The sequence below is a fragment of the Alternaria ethzedia genome (assembly GCF_023757985.1).
Source record: "Alternaria ethzedia strain BMP 0044 chromosome Unknown scaffold_10, whole genome shotgun sequence".
Taxonomy (NCBI): domain Eukaryota; kingdom Fungi; phylum Ascomycota; class Dothideomycetes; order Pleosporales; family Pleosporaceae; genus Alternaria; species Alternaria ethzedia.
Window position 1 is genome coordinate 1,016,444 of NW_026056203.1, and position 24,374 is coordinate 1,040,817.

Consider the following 24,374-nt stretch of genomic DNA (forward strand, 5'->3'; position numbering starts at 1 on the left):
CTCGGTGCTCGCAGAGGCCGCTGGGAGACCTGAGGTTGATCGTAGAGCACGAAGTCCGACTGCGGATGGGCGAATGCTTGTTGACTCGTATGTTGTGGTTGCCGGGAGGCGTGGGGAGCTGGTGAAGAAAGCCATGATGACTGTTGAGAAGCCGTGATGGTCGACGTGAAGTCGAACGGGAGGGAAGACGGCGAACTGAAGTTGCGCGAGGCGAGACTTGAGTTCAGAGGTTCCGGGAAGGAAGACTCTGAGGGTTGAGTTGAAGTGGGGATAGTGGGTATAGATATGTCGGCGGTTAGCGGACGGCGAGATGCGGGGGAAGTTAAAAGGCAGCCATTGTTCGTGACTGTCTTGTGTATTGTTTCGTGGTGTAGTATGGTGAGGTGAATAGGAAGGAGAAATTCAGGCAGCGAGGGAAGTGGGGGATTAAAAGTAACCCGAAGCGAGCGCGGCGCCAGAAAGGGCCGACTGCTGTGACTCACAAAAGGTGCAGCAGTGTCGGTGGCTCCCAACCAATGACTTCTCCCACCGGCGCCATCTTCCATCAGCCCTAGGGCCCGATGCGGCTAACCAGGCATCACGTTCGCGACAGAGCGCGCACGATTACACCCTTGGATGCTGTTGCGCGGCCTATCCATGGCATCCCAGGTACAATCGCGTCTGTTCCTGACGGCTGGAGAACTTTGGGTCGCTCGTCTACCCACAGAAAAAACTCGTCCAACTTCGCGACCATGGTAACAGTACCGTCCCCCAGAGTCGCAACCACTAGCAATCAGGCATCAGCTTTTGTGCGCCTCTACAATAGGGCGCGCGCCATCGGACATGGGGTACCCCGGTCAGCTGCACTCTGTATTCCAACCGGTGGAGGTGCTTACGAAGAGCCAACCCAAGACGGGCGAGATGGAAAAAGAAGGCGGAGCAGCTGCGCCCTTTCCATCAATCGTAGATTGGCAGATGCGCGCGGTATGCGCCTCTGTTCTCAGATTGATTGGCGATATTGGTGTCTTCACTAACATTTTCTGCGCAGTTGCGCGATTGCGCGTAGGCTCTGGGAAAGGTCCAAGATACCACGTCAAGAGCGGTGTAGAATGTGTGAAACAGTAAGGTTGTCTGCCACATCCAGCGCGCTGGGTCGCAGGGTGGCTCGCACAGTCCCATCGATATTCGGAGCCGTACTCAGCCTCCGACCTGCTGCAAAAGGTCCAGCACAGCATGGCATTGGACAATGAGCGCGGCTCGGCGTGAATCCTGTCACACGTAGCCTCACTTCGGTGGCTAGCGCTCGCACCTGCTTCTCCTCCAGAGTTGACGGGTTTTGTTGTGTTTGGTTCTACCATTGACAACTCACATGTGACCCGCCTGTCACTGCGAATTTTCCAAGGTTACGCACAATCAAATCGGCCCTATGCGGCCGCGGATAGCTATGTTTCAGATTGGAATAGTCGACCATCAAACAGCTTACCTAACATGCGTGGAGACAAGGACCCCGAACCCCATGTGTCGATATTCGACAATCCAACACGTTATCCGTCATCAAGGTGGGGCTAGTCTGCGCAGCCATTCTTCATGGGGATGTGCATACAGAGCTGGCGAATTTAGGCGTCCTCGGAGTACGATCACCGATCCCATGCTGAACCACAACATCACTCTGATACTGGGTTCGACATCTCCACTTTCAGCGCTATTGCTTCTTTGGTCTCAGCATCTCCGTGACCCAACACTACAATGGTGCAGCAGCATAAGCAACCAGCGGCAAAACTACATGCGGCTTGCGACGAGTGCCGTGAGTACCTCAAGCTAGGCTTCCATCTGCCCCGCGCGACGCTCAACTATGCCCAGGGACACGAAAGTTGAAATGCTCTGGCCACACTCCAAGATGTGTTCGTTGCGAGAGAGAAAAGATTGATTGTAGTTATTCGCCGCAAAAGCAGATGGGTCGCCCCAGAAAAAGAATGAGAGAGGACGAACCGGACGAGATAACGGGATTACCTGCGGTAGTGCAAGACGACTTCAGCAACGTCTGGAACGACTTCTCTGGTGTTCCGAATTTGTTAGATCTGGATAGTCTGACTTCCCCCTCACTTCTGCAAGACGTGCAATCGTCAGATGGATCGGCAGGATGCGGAATCGTGACGCCACAGCATTACGACTTTACCTTTCAAGATCCGTCTGGGACGGCATCTGGGTCTGATAACATGTATGTCAAGCTATCTTGATAGGTCTCGACCAATGCTAAAGTTGTTGCAGGTACAATCTGGACCCGCCCCTGGATCCAGCACTGTGGAGTTTCGAGCCTGACCTGCCACCGGACATGCAGCCAATTAGTCTTCCCGACCCAGTTTCCGATCAATCAGGTTCAGAACAGTGCATGTGTCTTACAACTACATGGCTAACTCTCACCGAGTTACAAGCTGTCGTTATCTTTCACTTTCCCCAAGTTATCATACCCTTACGAAAAGCAATGTCAGCGCTCTCGGATCTGATACATTGTAAGCAATGTCCAAAAGAATCATATTCTGCGATCCAGAATGTACAGTCGATAGTTTCTGTGATGAAGGCAGTAGTAGAGCGCTTCAACAAGGTGTTGAATGAGGTCGATCGCGAAGCCGCGCGCATGGAAGAGACTGGACAGAAGAAACCATTTCGTATCGGCGACAACAGCCAGGCTTTGCAACATCTGCATACCGGTACCCTCGACTGCCCGATGGGGTTCAACATTGAGATTGAGGCGAAGGATTGGAGGAGGCTAGTCAAGACTGCACTCAAGACGGAGATCTATGGCGGAGGGAGCAACCCACGACCACTGTTGGACTTGGTGAAGGAGAGCGAAGCGAGGCAAGAGACTTGGCATAATGGCAACCATTCCTGGAGCGATGAGATGAGGCAGTTACATGCCGGGAGACCTGAATGCGATAGTTCGGCGGGCTGCGAGGCGTTAGGAGCGCAACACATACGGAGAGTCATCAATAACCTGAACTGGGATTGATGAGCTACGAATAAACCTCGGGCTTGGTTGGGAGTAAAGTCACTATCTCGCCTCCCTTCCCGGCCTCAATCTCATACTATGTTACAGGAATAAAGTACAGAGATGCTCCGAATCTGGTCGCTATATAAAGAATGCAGTAGCCACAGGAAATCGATACATGATATAGGACAGACGTGTAGGAAATAGAGAGGATGTAGCCACAGTATGTGGGATCTAAATGGCAGTATGTCGCGGAAAAGAAGCAGATAAATGGCAATGAACATGAGGAGTGGCGTGGCGTGGCTGGCTCATTCGATCAGCGGGAATTCGAGGTTCGGATCAACGTAATTTCGGCCGTACTTCCTACCGAAGGAGGTGTCTTTGCTATCCTGTAGCATCTTCCAGGCCGCAATCAGCTCGTCAGCTTTCTCATTTTGATCTTGACCAGGCCCAGACTCAAGAGCCATGCGAATATGCTTCACGTCGTACAAAATCCACCATACTTTGTAGTGAAGATCGGCGTGCTGGGCGCTTATGCCTAAAGGCAGGCAGCTGAGTCGTACGACAAAGTCGAAGCTCAATCTAGTAGCTTGTAGCCACGGAAGAATAGCTTTCTGGCTACAGAACCAACCATCGGCGCCGACTGAGATTATAGTAGGCTTAATCCCAGCTTGATTGGCCGCTTCAATGTCGTGGACGATAGCTTGTGTGAACCTAAAGGCCCTGTGGAGCAAGACCTTTTGCCTGGGTGTCTCTCCGAGAAAGCTGTTGTCGAACGCAGGCGCTGGAATGTATCGCGTAACAGCCTCGTAGCAACTGTGCAGTACTGCAGATCCACCAGAATAGCTACTCCTCCACGAGGCATAGTGTGCAAGGTACTTTCTTCCAAGCTGCGGAAGCCCTTCTTTGATTGAGGTTGTACCGTCTTTCCAGCACTGCGGCGGAGCCTTGGAAGATCGGTTGATGATGATGACACTTGGAGGGGCGCCATTGGCAGCGTCAGCGGTTAACGAGAAGCGGTATGAGGTTTCGCGATTAGATAGTGGGCCTTTCTTGCATCGTTCCTCGTGCATAGCTAGGTCGTAGAGGTCGGCATGAAATATACCGCATTCATCGTTTTTACATTGGTACGGGCTGCGAGTATCTTTTGCGTGGCGACGCGAGTGGTTTGCTAAGCTTGTAGATGTGTCGAACTCCTTGTCGCATCCGATGTGCGTTTTCCAGGGGCAAGGAAAACTCTTCCCTGGGGTTGCAGTGCATTCTGGCAACTACAGAGGTGAAGATATGAAGTCAGTATATGTCTCACATGCATTTCTCACAGCCACAACTTACCTTCGCATGTTGCACTGCTTTCTGGTGAGTGACAAACATTTCGCCACAACCCTTGCGACATGGTATCTTCCGTGTGCCATCCGCGGTGGGGTCGACCTCGTAGGGCGTTACTAGCCCAATATCTGGATGCGCTAATCTGACATGTTGTGAGACCCCCTTAAGGGTTGGGAAGTACCCTGGCGAGTGGCTACACTGCTTGCTTGCCTTGTAAGGGCAGACCCACGTGCACCGTTCTTTGAATGGCTGTACCGCCGCCCCCTTGGTGCTGACTTCATGCTCATATTCATCCTTCTCTTCCTCCTCCTCTTCGGACTTGACTGTAGCCACGCCAGATGTCTCGGTATCGCTCAGGGGGCTCGTAGCCACGGGAAATGCTCGGGTTAGTGCATGCGCCGTCTGCACAAAGCTAGACGCTACTACTAGTTTTAGGTTGTTATTAGTATTATATAAGGCCTTATTACGCAGATACTTTAAAAAAAAAAACGTAATACTTCTTTACTTTAAATTATTAGTACTTTTTTACTTTTTTTTTATACTAAGTTATATTAAAATAATTATTATAAGTAGTTAAAGCTTATAGCGTAGTAAAGCTTAAGAGTTACTAGTATAAAATTTTTAAGTACGTAATAAGTATAATAATATAACTAAATACGCTAAACCTCTTTATAGTAACTCTTACTACTTTTATTTTAAAGTTTATACTAGCTAAGTATTTTTTTAAAAAGCTATACGTACGTATAGTACGCCTTTTAATATTAAGTACTTATTCTTTAAGTTTACTTTTATTATACTATAATTATTATTAGATAAATACTACTTTATACTATAAGTATTAATAGATAAGCGCTATTATATAGCTATATCTATTTAATAGTACTTAGAGCGTATGTTATATTCTAATTCTAGGCGCCTATAATATAGAAATGTTCTAATTATTAAGACGTGTTTAGATACCTATAGTATACAAAGCTTAAGAAACCTCTAAAAGTATACTTACTAGTATAAGAAAGAGAAGAAAAAAGAGATAAAGTATAAATAGTAACTAGAAATAGAATAATTAAAAGTAGTATATTATAGCTACTATAATAAATAAGAGGTATAAGATATTATAGCTAGATTAAAGAAAAATAGATTAGAATTAAGATTAAAAGAAGGTATATTATACTTAGAATAAAGGTAATCTACGTAGTAAGATATTGCTTTATAGTCTCTAAGCTCTTTCTATAACTCTTAATTAAATAATAAACTCTTAGAATAAACCTAAGTCTAGCGTTAAAACTATTTAGAATATAGAATTATATGCGTAGAAATTCTCGAAATTAGTTCTTATATAATTAGAATAAGATAAAGAGTTTAAATTTAGAGAATGCGGCAACGTCTATAGGTAGTCTTAACCTAGTCTAGATAAATAAGCAGGGCGCAGAAGCCGCACTTTAATTATTACCCTGCTTAAATAACCTTAGTCTACAATACGTTAAGAGTGCTAATTAGAAGCCTATAATTATATTAATAAATATTCTGTTTTTATAAATTTGCATATAGAATCTACTCGCTTAGTTTGCAGTCTAGAGTGGGGTATCTTAACCTTGCGAATAAAGGCTTCGCCTGTGCGTCGCCTATTCTTAGTGCAGCTCCACCATGATGATTGCCACGTATATTATTGCACAAAATGTTCTACTTTCCATGAAGTTATTAAATGGCAAGATGGCCGAGGTACGTTACTTCCACTCCTTGGGAATCGCAGTACTAACATCAAAATAGTGGTCTAAGGCGCTGCGTTTAGGTCGTTCTAAACATCCTCCGCAGTCTTCACGGGCGTGGGTTCGAATCCCACTCTTGTCAGCACTTCTAACTGCCCAATCTTTTTGCCTATGTGCATGATGTGGGCTTACCTTTTTGCTCATGTCAGAAGCTAAAGGTGGAAGCTAACTCGTGGCTTGCGCTGGCGAGTCTACACAGCAGATGCGCAACGCAGATACGGATCTCATCAATCGCACAGAATGCTTTGAAAGTGGTAGAGTGCGAGATCTTCTGTCCTCTTTTGCTCTGAGCCTGCGAACGAATCTCAGCTCCCAGCGATCTATAATCACTCGCTTACGCCAAATCTTCCCATTCCTCATCACACCCTCAAGGTTTGCTCACCTGGACTATCTCCTACAGTACTACAACCGCCTTCCGAGCGCACGCCTTCTCTCCAGCAGACCGCGACATCCCGCATAAGGACTCTACACAACCACAAAGATCGGCTGTCAAGCAAAAGCAGCGTCGACTTTACCCATCAGGTACCATGCCTACTCAACCCGACGACCTGCTTCTGTCGGTATGTTGTCGCACTCTTTCCATCGTGTCAGAACTTCCAATGTTGTCGGCAATGGAGCGTGGATGCACCATTAACTCAGGCTAGCTCCAATCCTCCCTCCGCAATGCGCTCGCGACATTCGGCCCAAACAGCACTCAATATCGTAATATCAAGTTGATGGTGGATGAGTATATGGCTAAGGTCGCTATGGAGGGGCTTTCCATTTCTTCGAGCGAGCCACGTCAGAACGATGAGAAGATGCAGATGGGTTAGAGCGACGTCGTTATCAGTATCCACTTCTTTCAATGCGCATTCGTGATACCCCCAGCTACCTTCGAGACCAAGATTGAACACCGGTGTCGTATTGCAGCTATCTAGGTACTGGTCCTTCTACGGGTGGTCCCTTCCATCGGGCTTGTGCCAAGCCCGCGACGGCGTGATCATCAGGAACTCCCGTTCGAAGCAATCCCTTCAACCTCCTTACACGTCCTCGCGATCACATTCCCGACCGATTCTACGGACGACAGCTACCGACCACCATTCCAGCCCGCATTCGGCGCGAAAAGGTCTTCCATGCTGTCACCATCGCCTTTCCCCGTCTTCGAGCCTTGAACGCTGTATGACTTGGTGACGGCAATACGATGATCTGGCCTATCATCAGCATGCTTAGTCGCATCTGTATCTGCGTCTGCACTTTGTAGCTCATAACTCTTCTCCCCGCTCCGTTTCACGAACATCTTCAACTTGCGAATCCTGGATCCATCTCCGCTTCCGCTTCCACTCGAAAGGGCCAGTATCCAGGGCATGTACTTCTGTATGAAAGGCTTCAGTAGCGCAACGCATGCGCAAATGACTCCGCCGTTGAGCTCGACCGTGGAGAAGATGCATGCCTTGGCCACGTTGTAAGTTGCGTCGGGATCGCTAATCATACTGTAAACGTAGATGATGCGAACGGTTGATATGACGACGACACTACAAAGACTGTTAGCACAGAACGCCAGATGACGCATTATTCGAGGCAACTTACCCAGATCCCAGAGCGAACACGAAGCCCAGTAATATCTTTTGTTTAACAGGTAGTTGCAGGGCGCGCAACATCGGTATCGGCAGGCACAGGATCAAGAAGTCTGTGATTATGTTTATACAAGCCATGAACAGGTTGAGGTCTGCAAGGCACTTCTGGTCTGTATGGGTCCGCGGATTGCAGGGTCCGGCGGCGACTATGGTGATGGCCACGGAGTATCCAGTGACCAGGATTGCCAATGCGTAGATGGCTGCTTGGACTTTCTGATCTGGATTGAGTCGGTAGTACAGAGCTAATAACGAGAGTTTAGCTAGAGCTGGAGTCCAGACATACACCACCATGATACCGACGAGCATCTTCGTATAGCCCAACATTTGCTGCATAGTCACATTCCACATATGTTGACCGAAGCCATACTGGAACGCTACATTCGAGGTCAGTTGCGTACTCAGAGTAAGCATAGGGGCAGGCTCACTTCGGAAACATATGACCATCCATGCGACGCAGCCGCACCAGCTGAGCACCACCAGCGCATCGTCCAAGCCGGTCATACGACGGATGAATATGCGCGTATACAATCGCAATCCGAGCACGAAGGTGGAAAGTATCGTCATGACTGCATATACCACGACGATTCTCTTCTGAAGATCCGACCGTTCACCACTGAAGTCTGCCTCAACGCCAGGTGGCGCAGACAGAACGCCCGACATGGTCGTAATTGCGGTCATCAAAGCCGGAGAATTTCTTGGATTCGCAGAAGGAGTCGGAACTTTGAAGGGAAGGCGTGATCGCTAGGACCTTGGGTTTTCTCCCGGACATGCATCGAACTTATCTTACACGCAGCCTGAGTTACCTTGCCAGGTGCCAGCGATCTTAAGACGGGGGTACACGCAAGATCCTTTCCGTACAACCTTGCCGTTCAACAGTGAAACCGTAAGATGCTGGCGCATTCTCGGCAACGCTCATGGATATGCGCATCTCCCGAAATTGCACGGTTGGAGGCTCGAATCGAATACCAGATAAGATATTCATGAAATCATGGAATGAGGAACCATGTCCTGTTCTCCCATTCAGCCTATGCGCTCTAAGCGAATGCAGCCCTGCCGCCACCTCGCCTAGCAGACACTTATGTACATGCTTACATTTTTCCAGGCCGTCTTTGAACAGGATAAGCGCCACTCAGCAGCACCAAGTCTGATCTACGCACCAAAGTCACACACGTCGCGTTACGGCGCAACCGCATCCAATAATGCGGCGCTCGGAGAATTGAGGCTACACCACATGCTTCCTTTCGCAGACGACTAAACGGCTTTGGTCCGCTAGAGAACTCCACGATATCGACACGTTGGAAGACTAACTAGACGTGAGTTCGCACCGAGACGCTAGTCGGCTATGTACGATAGTGTGCAACAAAACCTAGTAATCCAATGCTGACCCTTGCACACTAATTACTATGCGGCAAGATTCCTGTTGCGGAGCACCAGCTGCAGTCGCAATCTACGGTAAGAAGGATGAACAGAGACCTGGCCATGTCCCACTTCATAACCCGGGGCTGCCGATCGCGTTCTCGTACCAGTCTCCACGTGTGACTCTGGGCTTCCGAGCAAACGCGTCGCACATGCAAACCTTCCACGTTTTGTACTCCCGATCAAAACAACACACACTGAAATCACAACGGTGCGATACTGACTCCCAGGGCTCCCTTATTCAAGGGGTTGTGGTATGCGGCGGTCGCCTTCACTTGATAGCAACCGAGAAACAGCCCTCGGCCACCGCGCCCTAGCACTCTATACACTGAACTTTAGCAACCCCAAACAAGATCCCGGTGCCATCCACAAGAAACCATGGGCTCGGTTCCTACCGCTGTTTTTGTGCTCGCACCTTTATCGGCGGTCATCCTGCACGAGTTCATTTTGCGACGAGTGGAAGTCGACCATTTGACCCTTCAGATCCTTGGCCTAGCGATTACCGCATACTGGGTTCTATCATATTACACTGGATTCATCGCCGCGACACTGGTGACGAGTTCCTTCTGGGTTCCACTATGGCTGTACATCGGAGCGTACCGTGCCTTCTTTCACCCACTCAACGAATACCCTGGACCTTGGGCTGCGAAACTATCGAGATGGTGGGCCGTCAAGCAGACATATGACAGCAGCTTGCATTACCATCGAGTCCTTCAGCGGCTGCAAGGCCAATACGGCGATTATGTTAGGACGGGTCTGTCCAACCCGTGTACTTCCTTCCACATCCAGTGCTAACACCGTCAGGGCCACGTGAGCTCACGATTTTCGATACAGCTGCGATCCAACCAATCCTCGGAGCCCAGTCACAGACGTCAAAAGGACCGTTCTTTGACGTCATGGAAAAGTCGTTGCACCTCAATCGCGACAAGGCGTTCCACCGCCAGCGCCGCAGGATCTGGGACAATGCGATGAAGGCATCGCTTTCCGACTACGCGCCCCAAGTCGAGAACTTCACAGACCAGCTACTCACAAGATTGCGCAATGAAGAGGGGAGGTCGATTCCGCTGCTTGTCTATGCAAGCTACTATAGCTACGACGTCATGGCAGCGCTGGCCTTTGGCAAGCCCATGGGCTTCATCAAAGGCGAACAAAGCGACGTCGCTGCGAGTATTCTCGCTACTATGATGGGCAGCGTCCAGGCTTTGGGATACATGTATCTGATGCCGTGGCTAATGAACACAGTTGGTGTTCTTACCTCATTTGCCGGACCCATGAAGGAATGGCGAGACTGGAGCGTCAGCCAGATGAAAGCGCGCATGCAGGTACATATTCCTGTCCTACATCTCAATCGAAGCCATTGCTAACACCCTCCTTTAGGTCAGAGATGCGAAGCCGGACCTAATCTCTCATCTCATCACCTCTACGCCCAAAACACCTGAAGGTCGCGAACTTCTCTACGGCGAATCACGCCTCATAATCTCCGCTGGCAGCGAGACCACGTCCACGGCCCTAACCTTCCTCTTCATGCATCTCGCCACACACCCACACTACATGGCCGCCGTCCGCGCCGAGTTCCTCTCCAACATCAACACCTACGACTGCCAGCGACCCATGCCGATGCTAGAAGCTTGTATCCAAGAATCGATGCGCATGTGGCCTTCCGTCTTCTTCGGCTCCCAACGCATCACACCACCACAAGGTATGGAGATAAACGGGCACTTCATCCCAGGAAACATGATAGTACATATCCCTATCTTCCCGCTGTTGCGCGACGCGAGAAACTTTGTTGCACCTGATCAGTTCATACCTGAGCGCTGGACTACGAAGCCGGAGTTGGTACTGAACAGGCAGGCATTCATTCCTTTCTCAACAGGTTCGCATAGCTGTGCTGGGAAGGCTCTGTCGTTGATGGAGTTGAGGAGTGTGATTGGCAGGGTCGTGGCGGAGTTTGATGTCGTGCTTGATGAGGGGACGGATGTGAATGCTTACTGGGAGGGTATTCTGGATCACTTCACTGCGGGTGCGCCGCCGATGATGGTCAGGTTTATGAAGGCGCAGTAAGTGCGTGTGGAATCTGGTATAGATGGCGTTTATGGCTCATTTGTCTTTCACTTTAAAAAGAATCCTATCTAGCTGCAGCGTGGGAAACCACTAAGAAGTCTACTTTGCTGTTAGTCCTCCTAGAATTCCTTTCTTGTACTACCTTGCCTGCGACTGTACACTTACTACAGCTGCCTAGTTTTTAACTTATTAGTATATAGCAGCGTCTATCTAATAATAATTATTATATAATAAAAATAAACTTAAAGAATAAGCACTTAGAATTAAAAAGTATACTATATATACGCATACCTTTTTAAAGAGATACTTAGTTAATATAGACTTTAAAATAAAAGTAGTAAAAGCTATAGTAAAGAAGTTTAGCGTATTTAATTATATTATTATATTTATTACGCGCTTAAAAATATTATACTAGTACTTTTTAAGCTTTACTATATAGTAAGCTTTAACTACTTACTACTACTATTTTAATTTAAGTTAGTATAAAAAAAAAGTAAAAGAGTACTAATAATTTAAAGTAAAGAAGTATTATATTTTTTTTTATAAAGTGTTTACGTAATAAGGCCTTATATAACACTAATAATAACCTAAAACCTTGCTTGTGCTTAGGTTAACCTAGAAAAAGCTAAACACTCTAGAGCCTACATTGACTTTAGGCTACCTAATTTGCATGGTTTTATCTCAACGTAGTCTGCAGAAGTGGTTAGTTATTTCCTTGTGGACCGTGGTAGAAGGGCTCCCCGCCTTCATGTGACAGAAAATTCGAACCTCCGCGATCATTAGACAGATCATCACCTTCAATTAAGACGGTCGGGGGTTTCTCCTCTTTCTAATTCTGCTACTGCTGCTACTGTTGGTACTGCTGGTCCAGAGGAAACTCCTCCTTGTCCTGGATCTTGGACTTGACATCGTCGAGGGTGTCGGAGGGCTCAATCTCGTCATCCGATAAAAGCGGCGCATCGTCGTCGGCGGCGGAGTTAGCGGCAGCTGGGAGACGCTTCTTCTGCTTCTTGTCGAAGTTTTTTACGTCCAAAAGAGCAAAAGTTAGTTACGGAAAAGAACAGGAATTTTGCGAGTGCGACGACCGTACGGTTTCGTGGAAATCGGGTTTAGTGTATCTGTCAAATTCTCCCATTGATCCTTCCTTCCATCATAGTGCGTTTTCCACGTGGACTGCTAGCTTCTTGTGCTGAGGAAGTCACGACCGGGCTACCCCCAACGCAGCCCACTGCATCTTGAGACCGCCCCATCAGATGGGACCCCGAGCTCGCCGTACTATGACCTCGATCTACGCTCGAAACGTAATTCTTCAACGTTGTCAAAGACAGCAGCTTGCAATCATATTGAGATCGAATGCAGTAGTAGCTTTGCAAATTTATAAGAGCTTGCAATCGCTCTCTCAGTCCTCGTGGCGCATCGTAGATACGTTTTGCGAAACCGGACGCAGTCTTGCAAAAGCGAACCAAACCAGCAAAGCCACCACCGTCTCAGCAAGTATCGCGAACCTGAAAACACCAATACCCAAGCCATCAATAACAGCGCCGATAGCAAAAGGCGAGAGTGCAGCTCCAACCTGCCCAAGAGAGGCCACAAAAGACACAGCTGCAACATGTAGCTCAGCTGGTAGCAATCGTGTAAGTACAACAACGCCAGACGGAAACATTGGACCCATGATAAAACCCAACGTCGTCATCAAAGCCACAGATGCGGCCGCAGATGATAGAGCAGCGAAGAGTACGTCGATACCGATAGCGATGAGGAAGTAAAGACCAGTCGCGCGACGCACTCCCATATTATCCGTAGCGAAACCCAGAGTCAGTCGTCCAACTGCCATGCCAATCCAGTACCCCGAGGAAGAGAGACCAGCGACATAAGCGGTAGAGTGGCGGCTGCGCAGCATGAATGAGACGATCCAACCCGATATTGCCGTCTCAATGCCAACGTAGGTGAGGAAGTACGCTGCACAGAACCAAGTCGCTCGATACTTGAACACAGCCTTGACGTCGACTTTAGAGTCCTGAGACTTGGACTGGTTGCTTTCGCGATAGACCGATGCAGTCTCGTTACGGAAAGCAATGACCAAGACCAGGAATGAGAGAGCGCATGCTCCAGCCTATAATCATCAGCATAAAACCCCACGTCTAGTCTTCTCCGACTTACCAAAATAGAATACCAAGTCCACCACATAAACCCCCTAGTACTCAAAACCGTAATAAAAAACGGCCCCAGCGCACCACCAACACTATAACTCCCATGCAACAGGCCAGAAACCGTATTCGCCTTCTCCATACTCCCGGCCCACGCACACCAACTCCCATCTAGTAGACCCGTACCCAGTCCTTGGAACGTAAACGCAAGCAATAAAAGACCAAAACTAGGATGCGTCGCCGCAGTCGCCGTAGCCAAGATTTGCAGTAGCGGACCAGCTACTGCAATTCCCCTTTGCCCGAAGCGGTAATGGACGGTATCGCTGCATTGGGCTGCGATCACATAGCCGATAGGGCTGACGAGGAAGATGGATGAGACTTGCAGATCTGTGAGGTTGTAGTGGCGTGAGAGGAGGGGAAGGACGGCGCCGATGGAGGAGTTAAATAGGCCGAGTGTGACGAAGGAGTACATGGCCGCCGCGATTTTGAAAATGAGCCGCATGTCCATGGTACTGTCGTTTGCATTTTCGGTTTCTTCAGAGTGGCCAGTGGGTCTGGTGACGACGATGAGGGGAGAGGTCTCGTGGTCGGCGGGTTGATGGGCCATTTTTGTTGCTACGTTGCGCGTTCGGGACGCGTTACTTGGAAGGAGAGGCGGTTAGTGTCAGCTTATCACGAGTTCATTCTTGGTTCAATGCGGATGGGAGTAGTCTTGAGGTGAGTGTTAACTCGAGATAGATGGTATGTTGTTTGATAGTTACTTTTGATGGAAAATGCGGTCGTTGTACGGCGCTACAAACAGGTAAGCGCCGCCGAGCGCCAGCCAATGACATCATCAGCAAGTCGCGTCCTGCGATGTCCTTCGTCTTCTCGCAGAAGAGCCCGTCCTCGTACGTGTGTCGAAGTAGATGTCCCCCGTATGTAGCTCCCTGGTACCAATAGGTTCAAGGCGGCTTGTTGGCTATGTCGGTATCGGCTAGGTACAGGCTTGCCAGATCGCATGTATGTGTACCTGCGCAAGCGCAACTACTATCATATCGGGCCGGCGTTGCAAGTGTCATATCCACGATTGCGCTTGTTCGAGCTGTATGCGCTGCCCTTGAAAGGTGGCTGTCGGGTGCTGAGACGACTCAGTCCTCGTCGTCTGATGATGCATATCCCAGGCCGAGCGAAAGTGTGTTTCCCGGTTTGGATGTCGATTGCCCTGCTGGTGGCTTGGTTGTGTTTACGGACGTTGTCGCAGGACTCTTCGAGCCGTTGGCACTCGTTGCAGTAGATGACGCGTTTGTCTTGACGCTCTCAGACTGTGCGGTCGCCTTTCCTTCGTCCACAGATTTCTTCTCCTCAGGTACGGAACTCGACTTCCTCAGCTTCACACCCTTCAACAGACCACCTTCAGCCACCTTCTTCCTCTTTCGCCCAACTGCTGCCCACTGCGGAGCATCCTCATCTTTGGGCGCCTCTGAACTCTCTTCTTCAAGACCTTTCGCCTTCCTCTCGGCTTCTTCCCTCTGCCTGCGGAATATATCCAGTTGTTCGAAAGTCTCCTTCTTCACATTGAGCTCCTCCTGACGCTTCTTTTCCAAGACGGAATCCAGGTAATCGGCTTCTTCATCATCTAGAGCAACATGCAGCTTGTAACGCGCCTTTTCCTCAAACTCGGCCTGTTTCTTGTCTTTGTTGGCTTGCAAAACTTCGAAAAGACTTTTTCCATCCTGTTGTTTCGCTAAGTCGGCTTTGGCGCGCCGGGCATCCTCAATCTCTTGCTGGGCCTTTTTCCATTCGTCATCGCGCTCGACTTCTTCACCCGCTTTGCCGCCACTGACGAATCCTGAAGACATTGCGGTCCACACTTATACGGCTAGCGCAGGATGCTGAGGACGGTGCAGTGGATGCAGGAGTTGAACGGCAGAAAGGGAAAGAAGTAGAAACTGTTCCGGCTTCCTCATAGGCACTAGCGACAGGTGGATCGTTCTCCACGCCCCACCAGTTTAACCTCACCCGCGGGCAAATCGCGACCTGATACGTGGAGGTTTTATGCCGGTGCTTAAAGTTGCTCGGTGGAGATAGCGATGCAATGGGTGAATGTTGGCCCTGACGTAGGAGGGGTACACAACGCGTCGGCTGTGCCCCTCGCTCAGCTCACCATTCAAAAGTTTGCGCTTCCTGCCACTTTCCCATCCTTCTACATCCCAAACTTTACCTTTCAATTTATGATTCGTACTCTAGCAAGAATGGCACCCAAGAACTGGACTAAGGAGCACTTCACGCTCAACACTGGCGCAAAGATCCCCGCTGTCGGTCTCGGCACATGGCAATCAAAGCCTGGTGAGGTTCGTGAGGCCGTCAAGGCCGCTCTCGAGGGAGGATACCGCCACATCGACACCGCGCTTGCTTATGGCAACGAGAAGGAGGTCGGCCAGGGTATCAAGGACTCTGGTGTTCCCCGTGAGCAGATCTGGGTTACTACCAAGCTTGACAACCCATGGCACAAGCGCGTCGAAGAGGGCATCAACACCTCTCTGAAGGACCTCGGTCTTGACTACGTTGACCTTTACCTCATGGTATGTTTGTGGAAGTTCAATTTCTCATAAGACGAAATGCTTACGAACCTCCCAGCACTGGCCCTCATCGACCGACCCCGATGACCTCAAGAAGCACTACCCCGACTGGGACTTCAAGGACACATGGGCTGAGATGCAGAAGCTCCCCGAGTCTGGCCGCGTGAAGAACATTGGTGTCTCCAACTTCGCCATCCAGAACCTCGAGAAGCTGTTCGCCGACTCGCGCACCAAGATCACACCCGCCGTCAACCAGATCGAACTCCACCCCAACAACCCCTCGTAAGTCAAATCACCAACAGCTTACCCATGCGCACGTAAATTAACAGTGACGCCAGACCCAAGCTCCTCGACTACCTCAAGGAGAAGGGCATCCACGCCACCGCCTACTCCTGCCTCGGCTCAACCGACTCTCCCCTGTACAAGAACGAGAAGCTCAAGAAGCTCGCCGACAACAAGGGCAAGTCCGTTCAACAAGTTCTGCTCATGTGGGGTCTCCAGCGCGGCTCCAGCGTCATCCCCAAGTCTGTCACAGCGTCCCGCATCATGGGTAACTTCCAGCTTGATGGCTGGGAGCTGACGGACGAGGAGATGAAGGAGATCAACGCGCTGCCTGAGCGCTTCAAGGTCTGCGGTGACTCTTGGCTGCCGGTCAAGGTCTTCTTTGGCGATGACGAGTAGGTCTTTTGAGGCGGAAGATGGCTTTATGTACAATGATACCATGAATCTCTTGAAGAAATGAACAAATCAATATGACAGTATATCATCTTGGGGTGTTTAATGCGTGAACTGTGTGTGGTGTTGCGGAGTAAAGTCGGGAATGAGCGTTGGAGCCTGATGCAGGGCTGCGTGACGATTTATCATGTGATTTCGCGTTTCGCGCTTACTTGACGCGTCTGATCTAGATTCCCGCTCGCCACCCATCCTTCTCTTCTGCACAGCACACTCGCAAATCTCACATCACCACCTCTCCATAACCCTTACCGTCTTTAATCCGTCAAGATGAGCGCCGAAGAAGAGCAATTCGAGGATAGCACCATGGGTGGCCCCGGAGCCCCCACTCCCGTGTCTGCGCTTGAGGTAGGCTTTCTCGGTCTTTGGGCGCGCGACAGACACTGACTAGACCTCAGGGAGTCAACGGATTGACTGCACGCGACATCAAGTTGATTGTGGAGGGCGGCTTCAACACCGTAGAGTCGATTGCCTACACGTATGTAGACCATTGAACAGGATATTGGCCCCGCCACTAACGCCAGGCAGACCACGGCGAGCCCTCGAACAAATAAAGGGAATCTCGGAACAAAAGGCTTCAAAGTTGCTTGCAGAGGGTATGCAGCCACGACGTTGCTCTATTTCTTGTTGCTTACTTCGATAGCATCCAAACTCGTCCCTATGGGCTTCACCACGGCTACCGAGATGCACTCCCGCCGCAGCGAATTGATCTCCATCACGACCGGTTCAAAACAACTGGACACACTTCTGGCAGGCGGCATCGAGACAGGCTCCATAACGGAAATCTTTGGCGAGTTCCGAACGGGAAAGAGTCAGATCTGCCATACCCTAGCCGTTACCTGCCAGTTGCCCTTCGACATGGGAGGTGGTGAGGGTAAATGCTTGTACATTGACACCGAGGGTACCTTCCGTCCAGTCCGATGCTTGGCCGTCGCAAACCGATTCGGACTCTCAGGCGAAGAAGTTCTGGACAATGTTGCTTATGCGCGCGCATACAACTCGGACCATCAGTTGGAGCTGCTCAACCAGGCCGCACAGATGATGACGGAAACACGATTCTCGCTGCTCGTTGTCGATTCCGCCACCGCACTATACCGTACAGATTTCGCTGGGCGTGGAGAGCTCTCTGCCAGACAAACGCATTTGGCCAAGTTTATGCGCACGCTACAACGGCTTGCGGACGAGTTTGGTATCGCCGTTGTAATTACGAACCAAGTCGTCGCGCAAGTGGACGGTGGACCAAGTGCCATGTTCAACCCCGACCCCAAGAAGCCTATCGGAGGAAACATCATTGCACACGCAAGTACGACCCGTCTCAGTCTGAGAAAGGGTAGGGGAGAGACGCGTGTGTGCAAGATCTACGACAGTCCTTGTCTACCAGAGAGCGATTGCTTGTTCGCGATCAATGAAGACGGTATTGGTGACCCCAAGGAGAAGGACCTGGAGGAGAGGAACAATAGGTGATGAGGGAGATGAGATGCAAGGCGTCATGGAGCCGTGACGATCTAGATCTTTTGGTTTTACACGATTTACGTTTATGCAGCCGTATGATATCCTAATACATTACCTGAATGAATGCGCATTCTGTCTATCAGTACCTTTTGGCCTATCTTGGGATTGAATGGCCATGCTATGTGGGGAGTGAGATAAGTGGGCTGCGTTCAGGGTAGCCTGCAATGATGGACAAAGCGTCCGTGCACCAGCGAGCTTCGCGCATCCATCGTCGCGCAACGATTGTTTTCGTGAGCTTCACCTCCGCGCGACCGCCGCAACTCGACCCCAAACGCGCGCCATAACCTCTCAGCCCCCGCAACGACAGCCGAATCCCCTTCGCATGCGAGCACCATGGTCCAACATGGAGGCACGTGTCTCTACAAAGAGGCGCGCTTGAACATTGAGCCCGCCTACCCTGGCTCGACCATCGCATTTTCGATCCCGTCGCATTCTCCCTTCAGCACACGATCAAGCGTAAAGCGCAGTGTAATCACAGAATCCTATGCGGACAAGGATGAGGAGGACTTCACGAGGCGCCATCTCGCTACAGATGGGTCCATGTACTTTCGGCAACACCATGCCTACCCGCGCAGCTTCCTCTGGCGGGTGCTGGACAACAGAAAGATGCTCGAGATTCAGGCGACCGACTTCGATCACGACTACGCCGACAAGTTCGAAGCAAACCTGACGCTCCTCTTCCAATTCCCCGCCCCAATCCGACCCTTCTGCGTCGCTTTCGCTGAGCCCGCCGACCGCGATGCATTGACCGTCTTTGCAATCACCACGGGCAACGAGCTCTACACGATCACCCTGCATCGCGACTTCTTCGCCAACCCCGCAGCCTCGGAGCAGGACTCGGAGACGTGGTGCAAGAGGTTCGAGCCGGCGCTCTTCAGCGGGCGCATACCCTACCGATTGGCCGCCGCGAGCGCAGACGAACTGCTAGTCACACTCGACGATGGGGCCATCTGTCGCTTGATCTGGGACAAGGCCAACAACACCTGGGACGGATCGCGGTACCAGCAGAGCAATTGGTCGGTGCGCGGTCTCCTGTCGTGGAAAGCGCAGCCCACGGTTCGCTTCGAGAACGCGGACTTTGCTGTATCAGCCGCGGCTGCCGTCGCGATATCACCAGACAGCAAACACATCCTCTCAGTATGCCTGGACCACTCGATCAGAGCGTGGAACATTGCGTCAGGCAAGCCAGGCGCGCACATCGACCTCTTGGGTGCCGACGACTTCGCCATGGAGAAGTCCCATGGCTCATACTCCATTGGACCTTCGCAGTCGATGCTGATGACTGTTGTGAACATCCCAGGCGGGGTGGGAGGCGCACTATACCACGTCGTTACGTACTCGCCAAAGCAGCATCAGTTCAAGTTCTGGGGCGTGAGGGATGCGGACGACCAGGAACACGGATTCTACGACGCTGCGCAGGACTCAGAGCTCATTCCGCCGATCGACGAACTCATGAACACGACTGTATGGACGCTGGAGGAATTCCACATCATACCAGGACCCAACACGTGGAGGGGCTCGGAGATCTGGATACGCGCCAGGTCAGGTCCAAGCAGCAAAGTCTACTCCCTCAAATTCGATCTCACCGACTACGCCGAACAACGAACACAAACGTGGAAGAGTGATTGGGTGTCTGTGGATTCGGGTCCTCTGACCGTCGAGGCACTGAAGGTCAATCCCGCAAACCCAAGCGAGCGGGAGTTGGAACCAGAACAGGATCTCTCTAATGAGTGGTACGAGTTTCTGTTCTATCCAGGCCGATTCTCGATCGCGACATTAGAAACCGCGTTGCGCATATACAGGAGAGGCTTGGAGGGGATACGGCACCGGTCAAATCGAGTTCACAAAGGGTCACTAAAAGAACGTCTGGTTGCCACGCTTGTCGCCCTTGCCATTGAACGCGGTCATGGCGAAGACTTCAGCAAAGACCTGACAGCGGAGTGGCAGGCATACTACGGCTTGGTGAAAGACTTGCACAAGCGGAGGGGAGAATCTTTGTCACTCAGTTACGACCGGGCTACTGACAGGCCGTGGCTAGTATTGAGCGACCATATCTCTGCGATTAGGAACTGCAGCGAGTCAGAAGTAACTACACTGAATGCAGCAGTCATCTCAGGCTCGCGTACCCTGAGCAAACCTCTACGGCAAACTCTGGATACATCGGAATCTCGCGACGTGGCACGTCTGCTGAATGCCGCAGCTTCCTTCCGCCAACGACTACCATACTTCGTCCAGCAGAAGGTCCAACGTCACATGGAGATGGACCTACTTCAGAGCCGGAACATCACGATCTTAGATCGCATGGAATGGATCGAAGGCAACAGCGAACTGTCTCAACACGTGACAGATGAGGACGTGACCACACTTGTTGAAGAGCTCGGTATGGAAGTCAAGGACCTGGGTACCGAGACTTTCCTCCGCGCCATCAGGAAACTGGATTACGAGCATGACGGCAGGCCTCAGTCGAGAAAGCAGATCGCGCGGTACGGGCTGAATGCGTTGTCATGCGTTTCCAAGGAGACCCTGGAGAACGACCACAATGCTTTGCTTGATCTGCTTGTCCTGCTGCTGTTCATGTTCATCGAGCTAGAGGGAGAGACACATGACGAGTGGGATGCGTCTGAGGTGTTTGCCGAGCTTCTACTGCGGTATAAGGACTGCATGGTCGTTTCTTGGCTAGCCCGTACAGTGTGGTCTCACCAGACTGGAACCGGCCTTGCATCCGACAATCTTAACCGCATGTTGAGCGAGACCTACAAGACTGGTATGAAGTTACCCATCACCCAGACGGTCCTCGAGGGAATCTACGGAAGTCGTGCCTTTGAGGTGCCACTGCCAAAAGACCCAAAGGCAGGTCTGCTTACCCACTGGAGTCGCGGCTGGTTGTCATTCATCTTCGAAGAACACGACTTTGAAAACGCTGTGGAGGATATGATGGGGATACTCTTGTATCAGCAGGAGTACGAGCTTGCTAAAGACTTTTCCAAGTTTCTCACGGAAGGACACTGGGCGTCGTATCTGAAGGGACGACTGTACCTTGCACTAGGCAACAAGGAGCTGGCTTCTGTGTGCTTCCAGAAGCCTGCATACTATCTGGGTAAGTCTTGGACATGCGATTTTGCCACGAAGATACTAATTTCTGTAGCTCTCGGTCCTATGTTCGACGTGGCGGAGGAAGACAAGGCAAACCTCATATCAGAAGTGGAGCGAAATTCGTTCTCCGAAGGCCTGGCACACTATTACAGTCATGTCATTGGTCTGTTCGAGAAGGCGAAAGCGTATTCCTACGTTGCCGACTTTGCGAAGCTGGGGCTACGATCTTTGATGGGTCAGGAAGACGTGGAATTGAAGACGGATCTGCTTCAACGGCTGTTCACCGCTTCGATACAAACATCAAGATTCCAGGATGCATACGGTGCGCTGATCAGGCATCGGGACACGGCCCTGTAAGTCGAAGAACTGCTTCGATACAACTTCGCATACTGACTATTTTCCAGGAAACTCTCCGACCTGCAGACACTCATCACATCCATGGTAGCTCAATCGCAGACTACCGAGCTTCTCAAGTTCCCCTTCGTCGGACTAACAGATTCGGTGGACACCATACTCACATCCCTCTGCCAGAAGACACTCAACATCGCATCCGGACCGCCCTACCACCAGATCCTCTACTCATTCCGCATCTCGCGCAACAACTTCCGCGGCGCCGCATCCATCCTCCACGAGCGCCTCCAGCGCCTCAAGACAACATCGACCAAGATCCACGACCCAGCTGACGAGTCCCTAACACAGTGCTACCTCATGATCATCAACACCCTTTCATCAGTCAGCAAAGAAGACGCCTACATCCTAGCCGAGCAGCGCATAGAAGCAACCGGAGGTCCGCCGCAGTGGGGCATTGGCCAGGGAAAGAAGCTGCTTAAGAGGCAGATCATTACCCTGGATACCCTGAGGAAGGAGTATCAGGCTGAATTGGACAGGATAGCGGCGATTGAGAGTGGTCAGTTCCCTTTTGTGGATCCAGTGGATGATATGGATATCTTGTAGGGCTTGGTTGTTATAGCGCGGCGTTCTTTGGCGGGTTTTGCGGGATTGAGAAATGGATGGGGGGTCATGTAGATTTGCCATCTGGCTGGGTCCGTAATTGGATCGTGGAGTGGCTAGACGTTGTTATGAGAATCCAGATCTTGAGCGAATGATGGCTATGTTGATTGCAGTGTTTGATTCGGCAGTGTTTGTCTTGTGATTGACGAAGGAAGTGATCAGGTGAGAGTGAGATGCAATGACGCGCTAGAACGCGTGCAGATGCGGGACGTCGCGAACCTCCAGGTAGGTGCGTTGCAGCCGCTGGAAGACAGCAGCCATCAACAGCCCCTTCAGACCCTCACGCATCCGACCATGGCGCAATAACTTCTCGTCCTCATCCTAATTACCTCGACGACTACGAAAACCCTAAACAACCCCCGCAGCCATGGTACCACCCGCTCTCTTCCCCAGCCCGCGCGTCCCTCCGCTAACCCAAACACTTAGAACTCCAAATCCCTCCGCCGCCTCGCCGCAGACCACGGCTCCCTTCACACCGCCGGCCTCCCCCCAAACTATCTCTTCCCACCGGGGTCCGACGACTCGTCAGACCTCACCTCCCTGGACATCCTGCTCGCTGGTCCTGTCGGCACACCCTACGCATCCGGCGTGAGTAATTGCCGATGTACGAACTGCATGTGAGAACAAACACTGACTTCGTACACCCATCTTTAGGTATGGCGCCTCCATCTAGACATCCCACCCACGTACCCCACCGCACCGCCCACAGCACAGTTCCGAACACGACTATGGCACCCAAACATCGACGAGGCAACAGGCGCCGTGTGCGTCGAGACATTGAAGCGGGACTGGAGTAGCACGCTCAAGCTCCGCGATGTCCTCGTCACCATATCCTGCCTACTCATACAACCAAACCCAGCGAGTGCGCTGAATGAAGCAGCAGGGAAATTGGCCACGGAGGACTGGGAGGGGTATTGTAGGAGGGCGAGGCTTATGACGGATATCCATGCTAGTGTGCCGAGGGATATCGAGAAAGACGTGAGGGAAGCACAGATGCGAGGCGAAGATAAAACCACAGAGACGGACCAACCCATCGGGAAAACACATTCAAAAGGGAAGGAGACAGAGCGGGTTAAAGTCACGCCTTCCGGACCCAAACTCACGCGCATGAAGAGTGAGGATGAGGAGAATAGGAGCAGGAGGGGTGGGACTCAAGATGCAGAGAGTGGGACTGAGGACGATGCGGTGACTGGGCGGAGGGATGGGATGAGGAGGAGCAAGGTGCCTGAGTCGAGGAGACAGGGTAACATCTTTGGGATTAAGGGCTTGGGCGATGGAATGCAACTCGATTCTCCACCGCCGAAACGCATCTTTGCTGTGCCGGGTGCGCATACTCCGCCTGTTTCTACTCCGAACGAGAAAGAGATTGGGAAGGAAAATGGGGATGGAGAGGGAGAGGATGAGGATCCGTTCACGACTGTCTCCTCGAAACGGAACACCCACACCGATCCTTCTACTGCGACAGGAACAGCAGCAGCAACACAACCCGACACCGAAACCCCCGACCTCCTCAGATTCTCAACTCAAAACCCCTTCGCCGCTATACAGCCTAACAACCAAACTCACCCCCTCTTCAGAGAGTTTTCGTTTAGTTGGGAAGACGCTATGGTGGTGCATGACGCCGGTGTAAAAGGAGATCTCGGGATGGGCGGTGGTGTGCGTGGTATGAGTAAAGCGGATGTGAGGAAGAGACACGCGACGGAGGAGTTTGAGAAGAAGGAACGGTGGGAGATGAAGAGGTTGAGGAGGGCGGGCGGCGATTTGAAGAGGTTTAATCGGGGGGATTGGGGGGTTAGGATGGGGGTTGGACGGTTGTGATGGAAAGGATGGGTGGGTGAGGAGAGGGAGGAAGGGAGAGAGGTGTGGGTGGGGAGGGGTGTAATGATGGTTTACATAGCGATATGGCGTTTTGGTTCATGGTGGATAATGGATGTTCACGGCGATTGCGGTTGTTGATAAAGATGGGATGATAGTACGATGGTGATTGTAGTGCAGTATACCCTATGAAATACACTCCTACGGATCAGCGAGGTAACCTTTGCGCTTTCGGTGCTTGAGTTCGGTGATGATGATGATCATCACCATCGCTTTCGCACTCGGCAGTGCTCACGACTTCCCAGGCCTCTCACACGCTCACGATGGACTGAGAGAATCGCCAGCACCGAAGTCCA

The 24,374-nt window shown here is 51.1% G+C and overlaps 10 protein-coding genes and 1 non-coding gene across 11 annotated transcripts; 7 read left to right on the plus strand and 4 right to left on the minus strand.

Moving 5' to 3' along the window:
* Window positions 1-2,551: 2,551 nt before the first annotated feature.
* Window positions 2,552-2,986, plus strand: J4E87_005241 (uncharacterized protein; the record flags this gene model as incomplete). The annotated part of the gene is made up of 1 exon (XM_049376857.1): window positions 2,552-2,986. One exon carries the CDS (start codon window positions 2,552-2,554, stop codon window positions 2,984-2,986), a length of 435 nt encoding a protein of 144 aa, XP_049233713.1.
* A 287-nt stretch (window positions 2,987-3,273) lies between these two features.
* Window positions 3,274-4,038, minus strand: J4E87_005242 (uncharacterized protein; the record flags this gene model as incomplete). Its single annotated transcript, XM_049376858.1, has 1 exon — window positions 3,274-4,038. The coding sequence occupies one exon, from the start codon at window positions 4,036-4,038 to the stop codon at window positions 3,274-3,276; it is 765 nt and encodes a 254-aa protein (XP_049233714.1).
* Window positions 4,039-5,995: 1,957 nt separating this feature from the next.
* Window positions 5,996-6,139, plus strand: J4E87_005243. Its single transcript has one exon. It is a non-coding gene; the product is annotated as a tRNA-Leu (tRNA).
* A 984-nt stretch (window positions 6,140-7,123) lies between these two features.
* J4E87_005244 (uncharacterized protein) lies at window positions 7,124-7,961 on the minus strand (the record flags this gene model as incomplete). The annotated part of the gene is made up of 3 exons (XM_049376859.1): window positions 7,124-7,568; window positions 7,624-7,883; window positions 7,956-7,961. 3 exons carry the CDS (start codon window positions 7,959-7,961, stop codon window positions 7,124-7,126), a joined length of 711 nt encoding a protein of 236 aa, XP_049233715.1.
* Window positions 7,962-9,982: 2,021 nt separating this feature from the next.
* Window positions 9,983-11,147, plus strand: J4E87_005245 (uncharacterized protein; the record flags this gene model as incomplete). Its single annotated transcript, XM_049376860.1, has 2 exons — window positions 9,983-10,408; window positions 10,464-11,147. The coding sequence occupies 2 exons, from the start codon at window positions 9,983-9,985 to the stop codon at window positions 11,145-11,147; spliced, it is 1,110 nt and encodes a 369-aa protein (XP_049233716.1).
* Window positions 11,148-11,994: 847 nt separating this feature from the next.
* On the minus strand, window positions 11,995-12,381 carry J4E87_005246 (uncharacterized protein; the record flags this gene model as incomplete). The annotated part of the gene is made up of 3 exons (XM_049376861.1): window positions 11,995-12,150; window positions 12,238-12,265; window positions 12,377-12,381. The coding sequence occupies 3 exons, from the start codon at window positions 12,379-12,381 to the stop codon at window positions 11,995-11,997; spliced, it is 189 nt and encodes a 62-aa protein (XP_049233717.1).
* A 2,043-nt stretch (window positions 12,382-14,424) lies between these two features.
* J4E87_005247 (uncharacterized protein) lies at window positions 14,425-15,135 on the minus strand (the record flags this gene model as incomplete). Its single annotated transcript, XM_049376862.1, has 1 exon — window positions 14,425-15,135. The coding sequence occupies one exon, from the start codon at window positions 15,133-15,135 to the stop codon at window positions 14,425-14,427; it is 711 nt and encodes a 236-aa protein (XP_049233718.1).
* A 393-nt stretch (window positions 15,136-15,528) lies between these two features.
* On the plus strand, window positions 15,529-16,536 carry J4E87_005248 (uncharacterized protein; the record flags this gene model as incomplete). Its single annotated transcript, XM_049376863.1, has 3 exons — window positions 15,529-15,858; window positions 15,914-16,137; window positions 16,194-16,536. The coding sequence occupies 3 exons, from the start codon at window positions 15,529-15,531 to the stop codon at window positions 16,534-16,536; spliced, it is 897 nt and encodes a 298-aa protein (XP_049233719.1).
* Window positions 16,537-16,893: 357 nt separating this feature from the next.
* On the plus strand, window positions 16,894-18,051 carry RHP51 (RecA recombinase Rhp51; the record flags this gene model as incomplete). Its single annotated transcript, XM_049376864.1, has 4 exons — window positions 16,894-16,897; window positions 16,990-17,065; window positions 17,116-17,183; window positions 17,231-18,051. 4 exons carry the CDS (start codon window positions 16,894-16,896, stop codon window positions 18,049-18,051), a joined length of 969 nt encoding a protein of 322 aa, XP_049233720.1.
* A 381-nt stretch (window positions 18,052-18,432) lies between these two features.
* J4E87_005250 (uncharacterized protein) lies at window positions 18,433-22,146 on the plus strand (the record flags this gene model as incomplete). Its single annotated transcript, XM_049376865.1, has 3 exons — window positions 18,433-21,196; window positions 21,245-21,545; window positions 21,597-22,146. 3 exons carry the CDS (start codon window positions 18,433-18,435, stop codon window positions 22,144-22,146), a joined length of 3,615 nt encoding a protein of 1,204 aa, XP_049233721.1.
* A 424-nt stretch (window positions 22,147-22,570) lies between these two features.
* On the plus strand, window positions 22,571-24,021 carry J4E87_005251 (uncharacterized protein; the record flags this gene model as incomplete). The annotated part of the gene is made up of 3 exons (XM_049376866.1): window positions 22,571-22,573; window positions 22,630-22,791; window positions 22,918-24,021. The coding sequence occupies 3 exons, from the start codon at window positions 22,571-22,573 to the stop codon at window positions 24,019-24,021; spliced, it is 1,269 nt and encodes a 422-aa protein (XP_049233722.1).
* Window positions 24,022-24,374: the final 353 nt, after the last annotated feature.